General features: G+C 34.2%; 1 protein-coding gene across 1 annotated transcript in view; it reads left to right on the plus strand.

The window, feature by feature from the left end:
* The window catches only part of Dcc (DCC netrin 1 receptor), a 1,165,761-nt gene that overhangs the window by 1,035,168 nt on the left and 112,297 nt on the right, over positions 1-18,296 (plus strand). The window contains exons 17-21 of the mRNA XM_052155825.1: positions 316-548; positions 4,681-4,819; positions 8,897-9,004; positions 12,478-12,672; positions 18,182-18,214. Of these exons, the coding sequence (XP_052011785.1) occupies positions 316-548; positions 4,681-4,819; positions 8,897-9,004; positions 12,478-12,672; positions 18,182-18,214 (708 nt within the window). The remainder of the gene's footprint in view (positions 1-315; positions 549-4,680; positions 4,820-8,896; positions 9,005-12,477; positions 12,673-18,181; positions 18,215-18,296) is intronic.

Here is an 18,296-nt window from a genome sequence, read left to right on the forward strand (position 1 = left end):
TGATAAATCATGAACATGATAAATTACTACATAATATCTTGAAAAAAATCAGTGTAATATTCCAACAAGTTAGAGTCTTAAGGTATATATTCTAATTAGATATAAAAATGACGAAATACTATTATTTTATGATATAGCGATACTGATATTATGTTTTATGATTTAATTAATTGCATTTTTTCTGTTCTTCTCATGTTCCCTTCCATCGTTATTGCCATGCATTTAACTCATTGTGATGTGTTGCCACTGATATTTATTTTAACTCTTTGTTTACACATTTATTTGTTTGTTTCATTTGGTGGGTTTTGAACCCAGATCCCACTGACCCCGTTGATTATTATCCTTTGCTTGATGATTTCCCCACCTCGGGCCCAGATGTCTCCACCCCCATGCTCCCACCAGTAGGTGTACAGGCTGTGGCTCTTACCCATGAGGCTGTGAGGGTCAGCTGGGCAGACAACTCTGTCCCGAAGAACCAGAAAACATCCGATATGCGACTTTACACTGTTCGGTGGAGGACCAGCTTTTCTGCCAGTGCCAAGTACAAGGTGAAGGTCAAATAGAGTGCATGGAATTTAAAATTAACTTTTATATGTTTGATGAGTTGTGTTCAGTGTTTCTTGGTCTATTGCAAGTCATTTTCCTACAGTGAGTTTTACATACTACAAGGCATTTTAATAACTCAAAATCTACAATTCATTAGAATAATTATGCCTTTGAAAATCAATAAGAAACAAGGCAAAAAAAATATCAGGAGCTACCAAAATGATCTTTGAATTCCACCATATACTGTTTACACCAGACAAAACACATCATCTGATTCTGATAATGATTCTTTTAATTTAGAATATAAATTTATGTCCACTGATATCACAGACACCTACTCACAGAGAGTTTAATAGAATAAAGGGTGTAAAAAATATTTTATAACACTCTAAAAATGTATTGTAAGTCATTAACATTGATTTCCATATTTAATTTAGGAGTCATCCTCCTGCGTAAAGAAAATCCCTTAAATGAACCAGAGTTCTACCAGCTTCCTCTCCTTGTACTCCTTTCCAAATCATTTCACACTCCTCCCAGAGATCCGTGGTGGTATAAGGGATACTGTCATTTCACCTTTCCATATATCCTGTCCAAACTCAGTGATTCTAATAAAGGCAGCTGTGTAGCCTTCTAAACTTGAGACCAGGCCAAAATGTATAAGTGGTAGACAGTATAAAAATAAACACTGAGAAAGATCAGCCAGCATCTGCTCTGTATCTATCACAGTTCTATATCATTTATTCAGAAATAAAGCTTTAATTCTGCTTACTTAACACATATAACTTACAGTGCTACATGCACACATCTCAATAGATGTATCCTTAAAAGACTCTCTAGATGATTCATATCAAGTGACACAGCTGAAAGGTAATAGGGTATGAGATGCTAACAGGGGAGGAAAAAGAAAGTTAAAATCAATAATCTCAAGACTCTGGATACTAAAACCAGAAGGATTGGTAAAAATTTGAGACCATCATAGGATACAGTATGAGACCTCTAAATCTGAGAAAAAATATGAAGAATTTAAATGATAACCCTAAAACTACATAAACTAAATGAAAAACCCCTAAGCTACAGGGAATCCTGTAGCATAACCCTTCCCTTCCAATACTCACTTGTATCTCTGTGCTTGCCACTCCCCAGGAATGGCTGTAAAGGAGAATTTAGATCCTGTCTCCCACTGGACTACTGTATCCCTTAATATCCCTTAATCTCTTCTCAAGACAGTGGGAATTTGGGAGATGCTTCTGTCTTCAGAGATTTTTCTGCCCCTAAATCTGGAGATAGAGCAAAAGCACAGTGGTTTCACAACTCTCCCTCTGTCTGTGCACAGTCATGCCAGATTCGCTTTAGTGTCTTTCATCTTTTAAGTGGTCAAAACATTGGGGTTTAGGATGAGACAATTTGCAGTATAAACAATATCAATGACAACAACATACAGTTACTTTTGATATTGCTGCCCCCATAGACCAGGTATTGGGAAAAACTCCCCAGGGAAGTCCATGCAATATCATTGATAAGAGATACACTGCATGCAATCCATCTCCTTATATTATTAGATGTTAGACTCAGCAGAACCATAAAGAAAGACAAAGATGTCAGGAAAGCAAAAGAATATAACATATGAGAGTATTCAAAAGTATCTCTACCTATAGATGGTTCAGGTTTAAGTTTATTTTTATAAAAGACTATGTTTCCCTCTTTGAGATACTTATGTTCATAGTTACTCTACTTTGGAGATATAGTCATTTTACTGAATGACCATAGGGACTTGGCCAGAATGTGAAATAACATTTTTAAAAACTGTCTCTATTTTTTCAGCATCATTTGAATGCCAAGATTTCTTGAGGCAAATAATTTGAGTTAAATAGTTAGAAGAGCAAACACAGAATTGTAAACCCAGAAAATATTTTAACTAGGCCTTCTCTGATCAACTTAAATGACTAAAGGCATTATTTAATTTAATATTAATAACCATATTTACATATACAAATACACATATACACACCACATATGCATGCACACAAATGCACACATATGCAAATGCACATACTCACACACTCATACACAGACACATACACACACACTTCTACATCCACACACGGAGATGAAGAAGTCTCTAGGACAGAGTTGGGTAGTAGAATAGCAAGGAAAATGGAAAAGGATAACTGGTCTTCAAGAATGATGTATAATAAACTTTACAGTTATTTGTAATAGATGACTTGGTTTGTACTTTATGCTTTTTAAACCATGTTCATATCTAAATGTCATCTTTCATTGCATAATAGCTTTATAAGATAAGCAAGATATTCATTTCAGAACAAAGGGCACATTTGCAGTCAAATAATATAGATTCAAGAGGTGGGTTTGCTATGTTTTATCATAACACTGAGTCTCATTTTTCCCAAATTAGACAGTAATTCTGACACTAATATTCTGATTGCTCAAATCACTATATTGATTTTTCTACAAAAATATGAACTTCTTTTTATTTTCTACAATGATTTAATCACATTCTGTTTTACGTGAAATCCACTCGAAATATAATTATTGACAGTAACCTAGTGCTTATCAGATGTATTGTGAATATAAGCAGTTGTGTAAGACTTGTTCTCTTCCCCAAGATAGAACTTATTCTGGAATTTAATATAACTAATATAATGAAAGCTGACATGAAACAAGGTATAATGTATTGTGGGTAAAATTTATTAATGCTTGCTTTGGGCCAGACACTATGTTTTACTTCACTTATTTCACACAGCAAATGATAAAATAATATCTGTCATGTTAGCATCAACGTAAAACTGAGGAAATGGAAGCTCAGAGAGGATTACCCAGGTACTCTGTATTCACAAATGCAACCAGATATGATTTTGCAATGTATGTTCAGGTTGAAGAATTCATTATAGCAAAAGCTTTCTATTACTATACAGAGAGAACATTCTGATAAATGTTTCTGAGATCTTTAACATAATATGATGAATGGTACGTTGAAAAAATGTTACTAGTTTCTTTCAATTTTTATTTGATGTAAAAATACATAGGCTTTTTAGAGCTGTGGCCTAACCAATAATAAATGTAAAAGTTAGTGTTTTGCCATACTACTGTAAAAAAAAGGAGATATGTATATTATTAACCAATGGAGTAAGGATTTGCTTTTTTTTTCAGAAGTAAATACACAATACATTTTTTAAATATAAAAGGAATAGAATGTAGATACCTTGGGGAAAACAAAGCTATAATTACCACGCAGCACAAAGATGTTTCTAAAAGATTTCCATAGTTTAAAATGTGTCGTCATGTAGAAAATAAGCTTTCACCTGTGAGACTAGCAAGCTGTTTTCCCCTTTATTATTTTTGTTCTTGAGTGAGCAAGAAAGACACAATTTACTTATTTTGTACTACTGTGAATAAACTTATTTTTAATGAAAAGAATATATACAAAAGTCAAATACAATTCTCTGCGATAGTTATGTCCTTTAATATTTATCCAGTATGCTTTCCTTTTCTGATCAACCGCTTCCTTTTCCATACATGTTCTCTTAAATGTGAACCATCCATGAACGAAGAGTTTCATGTAACACAGAAACACCCTTACTGTGTTTCCATTTCAGAGATCAATAGATGCTTGGAAGCATTAAAACTTGAAACTAAGTCTTTTTAAAACATCATCATCACTATAATGCATCAGAAAACTAATTAATTGTTTGTAGTGAGAAATGATGGTGATCAGTAGAGAATATGAAACACTAACCTAAAAATAGGCAAAAACAAAACAAAAATAACTGAAAGGTTTCAATGATAAAGACATCAACTTCAGGTCCCGCTAGAAAAGTGTTGAATGAAGTTGAAAGCAGCTTTTGTTCTGGGTCTCACGTATGTGCAGGCTCAGGAGAGTTACCTAACTGCCTTCCCCTTGGAACACTACACTGCTTGATTCTAATCAGTAAAGTCTCAGAAGCACTGCCCACCAGTGTATCTTGGATGACAGAGAAATAGGCCCAGCACTTCAGCTATTTTGAAGTGGATCTACTTTTGTCTGATTTATTTGCCAGTTGTTTTACATGTCTTGATGTACTGAGTTCACAGATTTCATATTGCTTTTATTTCTTTGCTTGCTTCTGGTTTGTATAGTCAGAAGACACAACATCACTCAGTTACACAGCGACTGGCCTCAAGCCAAACACAATGTATGAGTTCTCAGTCATGGTGACCAAGAACAGAAGGTCAAGCACATGGAGCATGACCGCACACGCCACCACCTACGAAGCTGGTATGTGAAGAGACGTTGTCCTCCAAGGCCCATGCTTGGCCTAGGTATCAGCGTTCACTAATTCTGTGGAAATCGAGGCATAGAATTTGTATGGTTTCAAAAGTGTACCTTGTCCTTTTTGAAGTAATGTGTCACGTACACTTCACAGGCCTTCTGCATCTCATGATATTCTTCTAGTCCTATAGAAGAGAGAACTTTTGAAGACATTAAACAGTCTGGTTGCATAACTGATCAGTGTTTTGTTTTTCACAATGTGTTCTTTAGAACATTAACTTGTGGTATCTGAATGTGAATTCTCTTCAGTGGGTTTAAGTAATAGACAGGAATCTAGCTGGTTAGTGAATGCAATCTGAAACTAGGATGGCTTTGAACAATAGTCCTGAGTGGTATCAGGTAATTTGAGACAAAGTAAAACATTATAATTTTAAACTCCTGGATATTTATTCTAACTTCAGCAGCTGGAATAGAAAATAGTTTTCACTTGGACATACTTTGGGAAGAGTATAAAATAATGGGAAACCTTTATGCACTTTGAAAGAGATCAAAAGTATGCACTCCTAGCCACTTAGTTACCTCTCCAATCATAATAGTAACAATTTTAATTGATTAGATATTCATATTGTGTTTGTGTGTGATATACTCTAAATATTTTCAAACTTTAATATTTTGCCAATAAAGTTGTCAACCTAACAAAATTGCTGTTTTTCCACTAGAATTTGTACCTTGGTGTTGCAACTTTAATGCTATTACAATCATTAATTTTTAGAGTTCTATAATTTGTAGGTACTTCTGTCTATAAAAATCTAAATAGTCTCATTTTAACATATTCTCTTTTAGTTTACTTATTATATATTATTAAGCTTTTCTCTATTAATTTTGACATTGATGCCAATGTCTGTAGTTTCTTAGAAGAGTTAGCACCAGCCAAGTGTGTTACATTCTACCAGGATCATAAAATATCATCTCCTCCTTCCTTTTACTCCAAAAAAGATAGATGTAATCAAATATAAACTAGCAATTTTTTAAAAAACTAGAAAGAGCAGCACCAGATATGACTTAATTGAAAGAATAGTCTTTACAGCTGAAAGCAAACAAATTCATCCATTTTATCATCCATAACCATAAAATGCACATCAGCAGCTTGCTTGCAAAATGCACCCTAACCTTTCTAATCAACTACCTAACCCAAAAGAGACACCGATGGTGAGTCCCAGTGCAGACAAAAAAGATAATAAGTTTGAGACCTGTGGTTAGTAGAAACAGTGATTGTCAACTCAGATAATGATCTGAACAAAGGTGTAAATAGCATGTGGAGGAGATCCCTAGGCGATGATGAGAAGAAAGAAGTAATTCACAAGTGTCTGTAGATTCTGTAACTGTGAGGAGGAAATGAGGTGGATAGAATAACTTGAGAATTTGCTTTAATTCTGAAATCAGATATAGACTCTATGACTTCATTGCCAACTCTGAATGTAGCTGAAGTAGCTCATAGTAAACATAAAGGTGAATGGGAAATTTTTAAATTAAAATATTTCATTCTGTCCAAATGGATAATCTTTCATTCTGATTTGCTTAACTAAAAATATCAGCAATGGTGCCAAAAAGGAACCAGCCATAGCTAAAAACAACTATAACTACCCTCATGGTGTTATAACCTAACATTCTGAAATATCATGTCTTCCTTCATTTTTTGTATCAATTAATATTCAACTGTTCAGAAGATAAAACATGATAGTTATGTCCTAAGATAGGTGGCAAAAAAACTAAAGAAAAGATGGTTCAAATATCCTAGATTATAAATATAGCTATGATGCTTATTTGGCCCAGAGAAAGTATTTTTATCCAAAAGAAAATTCTATATGTTTCTTGAAAAGGAGGAGGGACAGAAGAATAATGGCAATCCCAATAATACAAGCCTAGTGTAATTTCTCTGTCTACAAACTTATAAGTCTGTCCATGCACAGAATGTAAATACTGAAATCTACATATATTTGATGGCCTAAGAGAAGGAAGGGATTTGTTCTTCTTGTAAGACAAAGTATAAATAAAAAGTTCATTGGTAACCTCCAGGCCCTGCCATAGGTACTAGGTATAAAAGACAAAGATTATATATAGCCTCTATACTAGGGATAATTAAAATCATTTTTAAACGAGAAATATATAGAGGAATAATAAAATAACATAAGAAATGCAGTCACCAATTTTGGGATATATTGAAATTATAGGAGACAGCGCAAAGTACAAATTTACTCTGGAAAATTAGGGGGAAGTTTCACAAATAAAGAAATACCTAATCATAGCCTACATAGGGATCATTAGGTACTCATGTGGACCTTAGGAACCATTAACCAATTTTCCCACATATTTGGGGAAATAGAGAAAGTGTAAATGCTTGAGTCGCTAACTCTATTACCAAAATTTCTATTCATCATGCACACAGTTAAGATAAAGACAAATACACACCTGAAACAGATGACTTAGAAGGTAGGTATGTTGAGTAACTGCCTTCTCAGTATAATATTACAGAACAAATTGAAGAATAGTGTTGTTGCTGCTGGTGGTGGTGTTTTCACCTTTATAAAATACCACAGCTGACTGGTGAAATAACTTCATCATCGCCCTTTTTTTTCTATTTTCTAAATAAACATTAATTTGAGTTTTAAGTCAGGACTAATTAAAATCCCTAGATTTTCTTTATAATTTACAGTTTTTCTTATATGCTTTGTATAATATCTAAACCAGCTTCTAACTATATCTAATTTTTCTATTCATGGGAAATAAGATATCATGAATGAAATGTTTAAGAAAATAATCCTTTTGTAAGATGCCATTACCTCTGATATTTTGCTATAAATCTATGCTGTTCTTCCAATAATGCATCTTGATGTGTTTTCTTCTCTTCCATCACCTTTTCTTTTTTCTTCTTCTCTTCTTTTTTTAGCCCACTGTCTTTCCCAGGTTTCTTTGAAATTTTAAATATGTTAAGGGCATTGTCAGCCTATCAAAATTAGCTTAAATTTGGATTTATTAGACTTCCACTGGCCTTTGAGAAAATAAATATAGCAGATAGGAATGATTTGTATCTTTCTATTTGCTTCATATGTATAAATACATAGAAAGATATTCTGGTAGTGTTGTATAGGTAATTACCGATGTATCTATCCTACATAACGGTTAGGAAAACCAAGGAGAATAGAATGGAAATGGGTTCAATGAGAGATCAAGTTCTATCTCTCTTATTCACTGGAAACCAGAAAATTCTTGCAGAAAACAGAGACAAGATATCTCTGATTCTGCCTGTGTCAAACTAATGATAAAAATGAGACAACAGATAATGGACTTGGAACATCGATTGGTTCTTAGAAGAAAAACTGTCTTCAACGGGTTATAAACAGATCAGCAGAAATCCGGAAGATGTTGGATCGGCTGGGCATATTTGGTCCTACTTTAAAATATATTGACATTTTACTTTGAACACTGTTTAAGAGAAATAGACCTGAAGTGGGCAGGGTTTCTTGCTATCTTATTTTATGCCACACTGAAGTAAAATCACTCTTATAGTACATGCATTTTCTATTTTTGCTTTTCAATTTCTGTTCTCACTTAGAAAATACTTACCATATCATTTAAGCTACAGGCTTTGACTTGTTTTATTTTTGTCCATTTGTTTTTCATTTTCTCTCTTGTTTTGTTTTGTTTTTCATCGAATTCAGTAGGTTTTCCTTTTTTTCAATTATAAACGGCAATTGCAATAGTGTCCATAATGAAAGACATATGCACTTTCTCAGTTCACTAAGCATACATTTTTCTACAAACATACATGACTGTAAGTTCACTTAAAATCCCCTATTCCATTCTTTAGCTCAGTGGTTCCTCTCTATACTCACACCTTAGGAAGATACTCAACTTCCATGGTAAAATATCAATTCTACACCATGACATGTATCATTCCAATAGTTGTGACTAATTGTAAAAGGCTGAAGAAACATGATCTACGTGGTGATAGATGCTGATTGTTAGCTTCAGGACCAAGTACCACAACCAATGACAAGATCCTGTCTCTGTCTCATCTCACAGCCCCAACTTCTGCTCCCAAGGATCTGACAGTCATTACTCGAGAAGGGAAGCCTCGTGCTGTCATTGTGAGTTGGCAGCCTCCCTTGGAAGCCAATGGGAAAATCACTGGTAAGCGTCCAGCTTTCTCTCCCAACCTTGCCCTGTCTTGACCTCTGTTGCTTACAGTTGCTTACTTCACAGCTGCTCTTGCCTCTGTGTGGAGTGTCTATCTCAGCATCGTGGTTCATATCCTCATCTCCTCTAACTGACTCTCCTTGTTCCCCACTGAGGGAGTTATTTTCTAAAGGGTTCATACAGGTCACACATATGCATATTCAGTTCCTGAATGAGAGATGTACATTTCAATCAGGATAGGCATTTTGTGTTTTATCATATGGACCATTAAGACAACCATCTATGGAGTGTCAGTTTGTATACAAATGGCTAAAAGGAATCTGGTTTGTTGACAATTATAGAATATAAAGAATTTCTAACGTCCTTACATATTTGTGCAACACATGAAGAAAGTTTGTCCTGGGATTTTTAACTTCTCATTTAGCTCTTAGCTTCATTCTTCAATAATAAGGTTCAGGAAAATGATTAATATTGACTGACAGAAATTGAACATAATGAATATTTCACAGTGACATAGTTTATATTATCAAATATTGCTGATAACAAAAATGCCTAATTAAAGCATCCATTAGAAGCCTATGATGTTAATTTAGTATTTTTTAAAAAAACATAATGGAGTTCTATTAGAGAGTTTGCCTTCTCTATTCAATTTAGATTAATTCAGGTTTTTAGTAGCTATCTCAATAGAATTAATTTATCACAAAAACTAATACACAACTCAAAATGTGCACATTATAACCCCATAAAGAAGAACCATTGTGTTTGCAATTTAAAAGGGTCTCTACTGTTGTCTACATGTGCATTCAAGGGATGTATGGCAGTACTACATACAACAGTAACTGAGTCTTTCTGTGATGCAGATAAACTAGAAACATGGAGTTTCCGTTGGCAAACTCAGTCCAAATGCTATGTTGTTTTTTTTTCAAAATGAAAAGATAATGTAATGCCTATAAATGTGATTGCAATTTAAGTTTTGTTTTGTTTTGTTTAGGAAATGGCTCTTAGTGTAATAGCAAACAGAATTTTCATATGAGCTGATAAATATGAGGCAGAGCATAAACATAAAAATCTCTCCACTCGGAGCATATGTGTCTACTTGTCAGAGTGCCAGGCCTTTGAAAACTCAGGCTGGTGCATTTCAATTAATTTTTTAGTCCCATTTCTTGGAGTTCTGGTCTACTTTCACTGATTCTGCTTCAGTACTTTTGTAGCTTTTGATGTATTTATATTTTATTTCATTATAAACAGTTATTGATAGAGATAAATCAAAAACAGATAGTAATAAGAAAAAAATATAAATTTTCTGAATCAAAACAAGATATGATAGAAACTATATGCAATGAAGAACAAAATTATTTTCCATCACTATGCTCCTTACTCTGAAATCAAATAAGTCTTCAACTGGTCAAAGTACACAATAGAATGTGTTTGGAATTCTACGCTAAAAAAAGAAAGCCTAAATGTTCTTTTTCCCATGTAAAAGTTAGAATTCTGGCCCATATTAACAAATCTCCTCTTTTATTTAATCTCTAAGCCTCATAAGAGCCATATTAATCCTCATGTTATATCCTGGAGATGGACTTGGATGCAGCTGTATAGTTAGGGTCCATCTTCCCAATGTGACCACAATTAGATGAGTATGCCTTGTCTGTTTTACAGACACACATACACACACACACACACACACACACACACACACAGACACCCATACATATGCCCATACACACACACATACACGCACAGTTGAAGTATCAGAGACCTAAAAGGATGATTAATTTATTAAAGCAAAATTGTGATACACTGTATTCAATTCAACAAGAAGAAAAGATAAGAAGCCTGGAGGGACCCTCAGGAAGAGAAAAGAGACAAAGAAGTGTAAGGGGTGTGACTATAACCCTGTAATATTATATACATGCCATAAAATATCATAACAAAACCATACAAGCACACACGCTCACATGTACATGGAATTTTAATTCTTTTAAAAACAATAGTAATTGTAAATGTATATGAGAGCCAAGCAATCAACACCATGGCCCTGTGTACCACACTTCCACACATTGCTCCCTATTCAGGTTGTATTGTTATGTTGCATTATGTATTGTTATGTTATGCAAATTATTTTTGACATACACAGATGTATTATAGTACCCACACATATTTATATGTGCACAAACAGATATGCACATACCATTAATAACTATAAAGATAAATGTAATAAGATGAAACAAAATATTTTTTAGTTTTTGTTTCTCTTTTGCTCGTATTTTCTTCTTTTCATTTAACAGTTGAGATTTTCATATAATACATCCATCATATTCTTTTACCTTTTCCAACTTCTAGATGCTTCTGTCCAAGTTCATGTGCCCTAATTCTCCCTCTTCTTCTTCCCCTCCCTCTCCCTCTCCCCATCCCTCTTCCTCTCCCTGTCTTCTCTCCCTCTTTATCCACCCCACAACATATGTGGTATTTGGATACTTCTGAGGAGAGGTGAAACTCAATATGAGAATTCTTAATTAACCTTGGCAGATACACAATGGTTCAGATAGGGCACAGGGGATTCAAATGCATTTCAAAGGAAACAGCATTTTAAGAAAGTGATCCATAAGACTATGAAAATCATTGATGCTTTTCAAGATGTACCCTCTAAGTTCAATAAGACTAATGTTCAGCTATACGTATCACATAAGGCAAACCGGTTTGGGGTACATATGTAAATTAGACAACCATAAGTTACTGCTGTTTGTGTTATAGTAACATAATGCTAAACATAGAACTAAAGCCCTCCAATGATAGGTACTAATGTTTGAGATAACAACTATGCCATCTTTAGTTCAGGGATATGTATTTGCCTGCCTAAGGTAGAACAGAAGAAACACTGCTAGAAGGCACAGTGTGGAGACTCTCACCCCAGCCCTTTGCCAACCAACCGTTATTTGTGAAGGGAGCACCACACAGGCCTCCTAACTTCACAGGGTCACTGCAATAATAAAATATGACTGTTCTGCCATAGAGTATTCCAAATATGTTCAACATTTTATACTTAGCAATGTATCTTTATTATTTAAGCATGGCTAAAATAAATATTACCTTTTTTCCTTTATTGGATGGCCATAAATATTATGCAAACATGTTGTCTCAGTTTTACATTTTTTGTAATATTAATATATTAGGGAAAACATAATCTGGATTTATAGGTAGCAAAAACAGCAATTTTTAAATATGACAGATATGTTTTTTTTTTCTAATGGCTTACTCCATGGTACTTTTTCTATACACTGAAACAATTACCTAAATTTTGCAATATTTGAAAAAAAGCCACTGCTAGCAAGAATGAATGCTGCAGTTTATAGATTGCAGACATCTACTAATGATTACAAATTATAGTTAAGAAATGTGTGTGTTTGAAAGGAGAACTGCATCCTGCATTCTGTATACCAAACAGTCTCGTTTGTCTATTTACACAGCTTACATCTTGTTTTATACCTTGGACAAGAATGTACCAATAGATGACTGGATGATGGAAACCATCAGCGGAGACCGGCTCACCCATCAGATCATGGACCTCAGCCTCGACACTATGTATTACTTTAGAATTCAAGCACGGAATGCGAAAGGCGTGGGGCCCCTCTCAGACCCCATCCTCTTCAGGACTCTGAAAGGTTTGGACTATGCCCCATCATCTCTTTATTTTCCTTCCTGGATGGTCATAGAATCACTCTCCAATCTCTGTTAGGAAAAAAAAAAGCCCTAGACCTTTTTAATGTTTGGTCAAAAAAAATGCCTGTAATGGGCATTCAAAACCGATTAAAATGTTATTTTTATACTCAAAGTCAGCATGTCAAAGCAAGAGCTATTGTTTGTCAACACCAGGCAGACACAATTATTTTGACTTTTTATTTATACCTATCTGACATTTTGCATTTATTTCATGTATACTACTTTTATTTGAAATACAGTGAATCCTTTTGACCTTTGTATATAAGGGAATAAAATGGAGATGAATTGAGTTATGCATATGGCAGAAAATTGACAACTTTGCTTCCTTTCACTAATGATCATTGTTCTGTATTAAAGGAAGGCCTTAATAAGTTAAGTAAACAATTTTTCTTTCTTTCTTTTCTTTTTCTTTCTTTTTTTTTATTTTTTTTATTTTATTTTATTTTATTTTATTTTATTTTATTTTATTTTATTTTATTTTATTTTATTTTATTTTATTTTTGGTTTTTAGAGACAGGGTTTTTTTTTACATAGCTCTGGCTGTCCTGGAACTTACTTTGTAGACCAGGCTGACCTTGAAATCAGAAATCCACCTGCCTCTACCTGCCAAGTGCTGTGATTAAGGGCGTGCACCACCACTGGTCGGCAAAATTCTCAAAATTTACATGTGGTTAGTATGTTGAGAACACACAAACAAAAATGCAAAAAAAAATATGATGATTTGATGATATCTCACAAACTTGTAAATATACATGTATATGTGTGTGAATGAATGTATGTGTGTATGTGTATATGTGTATATATGCTCAATTTGAGGGCAGTTAATGTTTGTATAGAAAATACTAAGTTCAAATACTGATGATATAAAACATCCTTACTTTTTCAGAGTCAAATAGTATTTTTCTACAAGATAAAGTGATTGCAACTGTCTCAATGATGGAAAAAATTTTCACATCCCTTAGCGGATATTTATACATGTATATATACTGTACAGTAATCACTGTTTTATACAAAGGTTGTCTTACATGTGTAACTATAGTATGATATCTCTCTTCCAAAAAATGAATACATGGTGGCAAACAATTGAGACATTAGAGAGACCTTCATCATGGAGATTTCTACCGACTTCTTTGCTGTACTTAAATGAGGGTCTTAGAATAACTGCGTAGTCTGTTCATGTGATAGGAAGATATGCTAATACATAGTGGACTTTTGAATTCTCATGAGTAAGCTATTCAAAAGCTGGATTTTATTAGCAGCGTAGCTGAAATTTTGCCAAAAACACACAAGCAAGCATTCATCCTCAGCCTCCATGACAGTTCCTCATGTCACACTAGTATTAGGAGGGAGGTGAGGCAGAAATGAACTAGCTTTTGCCCAGGCTTTTAGGACAACATGCCTAATGCAGGTTTTGCTTCATGAGCAATTGAAAAGCAGCCAGTGGTTCATTTCCTAGAAGCATAGAATGTAGCTAGATAATGATTGCAAATGCCTAAATTTCATCTATAGGCATGTGCCAAATTAATTTCATGCTCATGATGTGTGCAAGCCAAAAGATGCCAGGGAAGGTTTACAGTGATTTAAGAAATCCAAATGGTTTATATGATAGATTGGTGAGTAGAATATACTGGCCCACGCTGATAGCCATCCTATAGGTTATTTAACGAAGTTAATATTTCATTTGTTACCATTTACTTTAAATTTCCTAAAATCATCTGTAATCATTTTCTAAACTGATTTTCTTTTATAATTGTCTACAAGATCATTATGAAGTATTAGATCTAACACACTAATTTGACATTGTCCTTAATCATTTTGTGAAAAAAGTTTGTTCATACTTGAAAATGATTTTTTTCATGTCTGGCAAATTTTAAATTACTCACAAAAAAAAAAAAAAAACCAATACTGCCTATCTTTACTAAAGCTGGGCAAAAATGTATTTTCTATGTCACTTTAAATGAACAGTGTTTTAAGACTAATAAATAATACATCATGGAAGATTTGATATCTTGGTGAACCACAGCTACACCAAAAACAAAACTCATGGAATTTCTCAAACTTAAGATTTTCCGTTTCAAAAGCTGCTTAAAAGCATAAGACTATATGTATGGTTTGTTTTACAGAGAGAAAAGTTTAGATATATTCCTGAGGCTGAGGAAAGTTCCTGTAGTCTATTAGCTAATGGGTAAATATTTCACTACAAATCAGACCCCAGGCAGCTGTCGGCAAGCCTCATTCTTTTGTTTCAGGCATCACCCAAGAAGTAGCATTTTGTACTTGAGATTTGAGTTTGTCTTTTGCTATTAGCAACCAGCCAGAGGGGTTTAAGAGACTTGATAAGTAATCACTGATAAATTAAACAACATTTATAATAAGGATGCATATATTACATATGTATATGATATGTCTAATTATTTCTCTGAAGTTTTAATTAAAATACAGTTTCACATTATTTTGTGACCATACAGGAATTTGCAAATTTATACTTTCCTTCCCCAGGTCCTTCACAGAGTTCATTAGCAAATGTATGTTTCTGTGCATATTATGACCAGTGAAATTACAGTGTGTTCATTTATTATATTAGGGCTCTTTAATGAAATAAAACTAAAAGAGCATATATATATATATGCTTTATTGAAGTGGCTTACAAGTAGTGGCCCAACTGTTTCAAAAATGGTTGTCTTTTGATGGAAAATCTAATAATGCATTATTTCTTCAGTCTACAAGGCTGGAAGTCTCATGGTCTTCAGTATATGCCAGAAGAATCCTGAATAATGGGGTTCTAATTCCAATGAAGGAATTGTGAGGGGAAACAGGCAAAGAGCAAGTGCTTTCTTCTTTCCCATTTTTTTTTTTAAATATACTTTGTATATGGCAGTCATGGCCCAGATTTAAACTGGAACTTCCCACGTCAGAAGAATCAGATTTAGGGTAGGTCTTCCCACCTCAAAAGATTCATTCACAAAAAAACATCTCTCACAGGAGTATCTAGCCACTTGGGTTTTACTTAGTTCCGAATATAATCAAGCTGACAACCAAGAATAGTGATCACACCTGTGATACACTAGGAAGGAAAGGCGCTCACAAGATGTATACCACAGAAATTTTCTATGGATGGAGAGTGTCATTTCCTATGCCCAGAGGAGCAGAGGGCTCAGTGACAAATTACCAATAAAGTATGATATGTTTCTTTGTATGATGTGCCAGTTCTCCTGGCATCCTTAATCGGTATTTATAAATACACCTCTCCTCCATCCTGAAATAAAATACACTGAAACCTATGGAAGAATGGCTTAGAGTCCAAATTACATTTTGACAAAACACATGGAAGTTTTGGTGACATGACATGAACAATCACAAATTCAAATAGCAAACCTCAAGTATGTAATTAAATGTAACTCTTAGAATCCACTAGGTCCAGACACTGGCAGCAGAGTATGGCCTTGTTGGACATCAAAGAGAGGAGAGGCCCCCGGTCTGGGGAAGGTTCACTGCCTCAGTCTAAGGGAATACCAAGACAGGGAAGTGGGAGAGGGTTGACTGGGGAATAGGGGGAGTGGAGATGGGTTATGAGACTTTCAGGGGTTGGGAACCAGGAAAGGGGACCACATTTGAAATGTAAATAAAGAATATATCTAATAAAATAATAATAATAATAATAATAATAATAATAAAAGAATCCACTTGGTTTCTTCCACTTGTTGAAAGATAATGTTTATTACATTTTTGAGACAAGGTCTGACTGTAGACATGGCTGGCCTGGAAGCTGGTGTGTAGGACAGATTAGCATTGATAGCAGGGATCTTCCTGCCTCTATTTCTGCAGCGGTGGCCATATGCTACCATACCCAGAGAGTGAACATTTTTTTAAAACTTGAAAAAATTATATCCAGTGTAACTTTACAGTGTAACAGAAAAAGGAAATCTAGAGATAGTATATTTATCAAGCACATATTAAAAATACCTATGACTTCAGACAATGAAAGCAATACTATTAACAGTAAAGAAGAGTTACAGGGTAAATAGGAAATGAATTTAGCTATATTCTTTGGGTGATTTGTTGTTGTTGTTGTTGTTGTTCCTTTTTGACATTATCCCACACAGTGTCATCAAACACGCCTCTCCACCAGATATAAAATGCTAATAAGAACAGCTTTGGGTGTGCGAACTGCTCTGACTTTCCAAATACGTACACTTCCCAGGTTGTAGTATTCTGCCTCCTTAGTGCTGGAAGACTGAACTCTGGTTCTGACAACACAGTGTATTTCTTCACAGGCTACAGACTTTTGATTAAAATCCTGCTCATTGGTCCCTCAGTAAGGTGGCACAAGTGTTTTACCTCAGCACTCAGAAAGCAGAGACAAATGGATATCTGTGACTTCAAGGACAGCCTGGTCCATGTAGTGAGTTCCAGGAGAGACTTTTGTCTACAAAAAAACCAAAAACCAAACCAACCCAAAACTCCTTTGATTCTCTTTACAGACTATAAGTAATGAAATGGCCTGTCAAAAGACAAACAAAAACCCAGCCAACAGCCAACCCTAAATATTTGCTCTAGGTTTCATTTTTCAAACAACATTAACTGATTTGCAGCCAGGGGGTACAGAGAAAGAATGGATGTTTATGTTGTACATTATTGCATGTCTGCCTCATTGTAATTTTCAATGACGTGTATTCAAGAAGCAGGTGAGGTTTTTGCAAACAAGTTACTTAAACAGGCCCCAAGCCCACAGCATTCAAAGCAATCCATATATGCATAAAATAATTATGGTTAATGGAGACATACAAAGGAGTAATTGTCCAAAAATTCATTAAGACTTCTATGAGAACCATGATAGTATAATTTGGTACTTAATGTCATTTGTTCAAGGAAATGAAGTCAAATGAAGTCAAATTTTAAGAATTTTGGAGATGACTTTTTATTTTAAAATGAATTTGTGACTAGTGATCATCCCTCTTCTGAAGTTGTGAACAAATTAAGAGTTAACTTTACCAGGTCTTAGATCAAATATCAGTCATCCCTCGCAGTATATTCCACTACTTTGGCTAATTCATTAAAGTTATTTTCCTTTAATATATATATATATTAAAGGAACATATATATATATATGTTTCTTTATGTATATATATAAGTGTTTCTTTATGTCAAATATATATAATAAGTAGCTCCTAAAGCTTGCTTATAATAAACATAAATTGGCAGCACTCATTCATTTTTACTATCAATCCTATTTTAATTAAAATTACAAAATGAGCCTATATTTAGAAAAACATGACAACTGCATTTTAGAGCACATTTACTCAGCAAAAATAGTATTTTCAGGGGTTTGCCACCTCTGACTATCCAGAAAAAGAGAAAAAAATGATGACAAAATTTTGGATATAACAAGACAGATCTCTTATAAGGAACTCTAAGTGGTAATAATAAAATTTATTTTTTTCTCTCTTACAGTGGAACACCCTGACAAAATGGCTAATGACCAAGGTACAGTGGCATAGTCTATTATTGTTTTCTTCTTTCCAGCAGTTGTAGCTTTTGAAAATGTCAATCATCACTTTGTATCCCT

This window comes from Apodemus sylvaticus, chromosome 13 (assembly GCF_947179515.1).
Source record: "Apodemus sylvaticus chromosome 13, mApoSyl1.1, whole genome shotgun sequence".
Taxonomy (NCBI): domain Eukaryota; kingdom Metazoa; phylum Chordata; class Mammalia; order Rodentia; family Muridae; genus Apodemus; species Apodemus sylvaticus.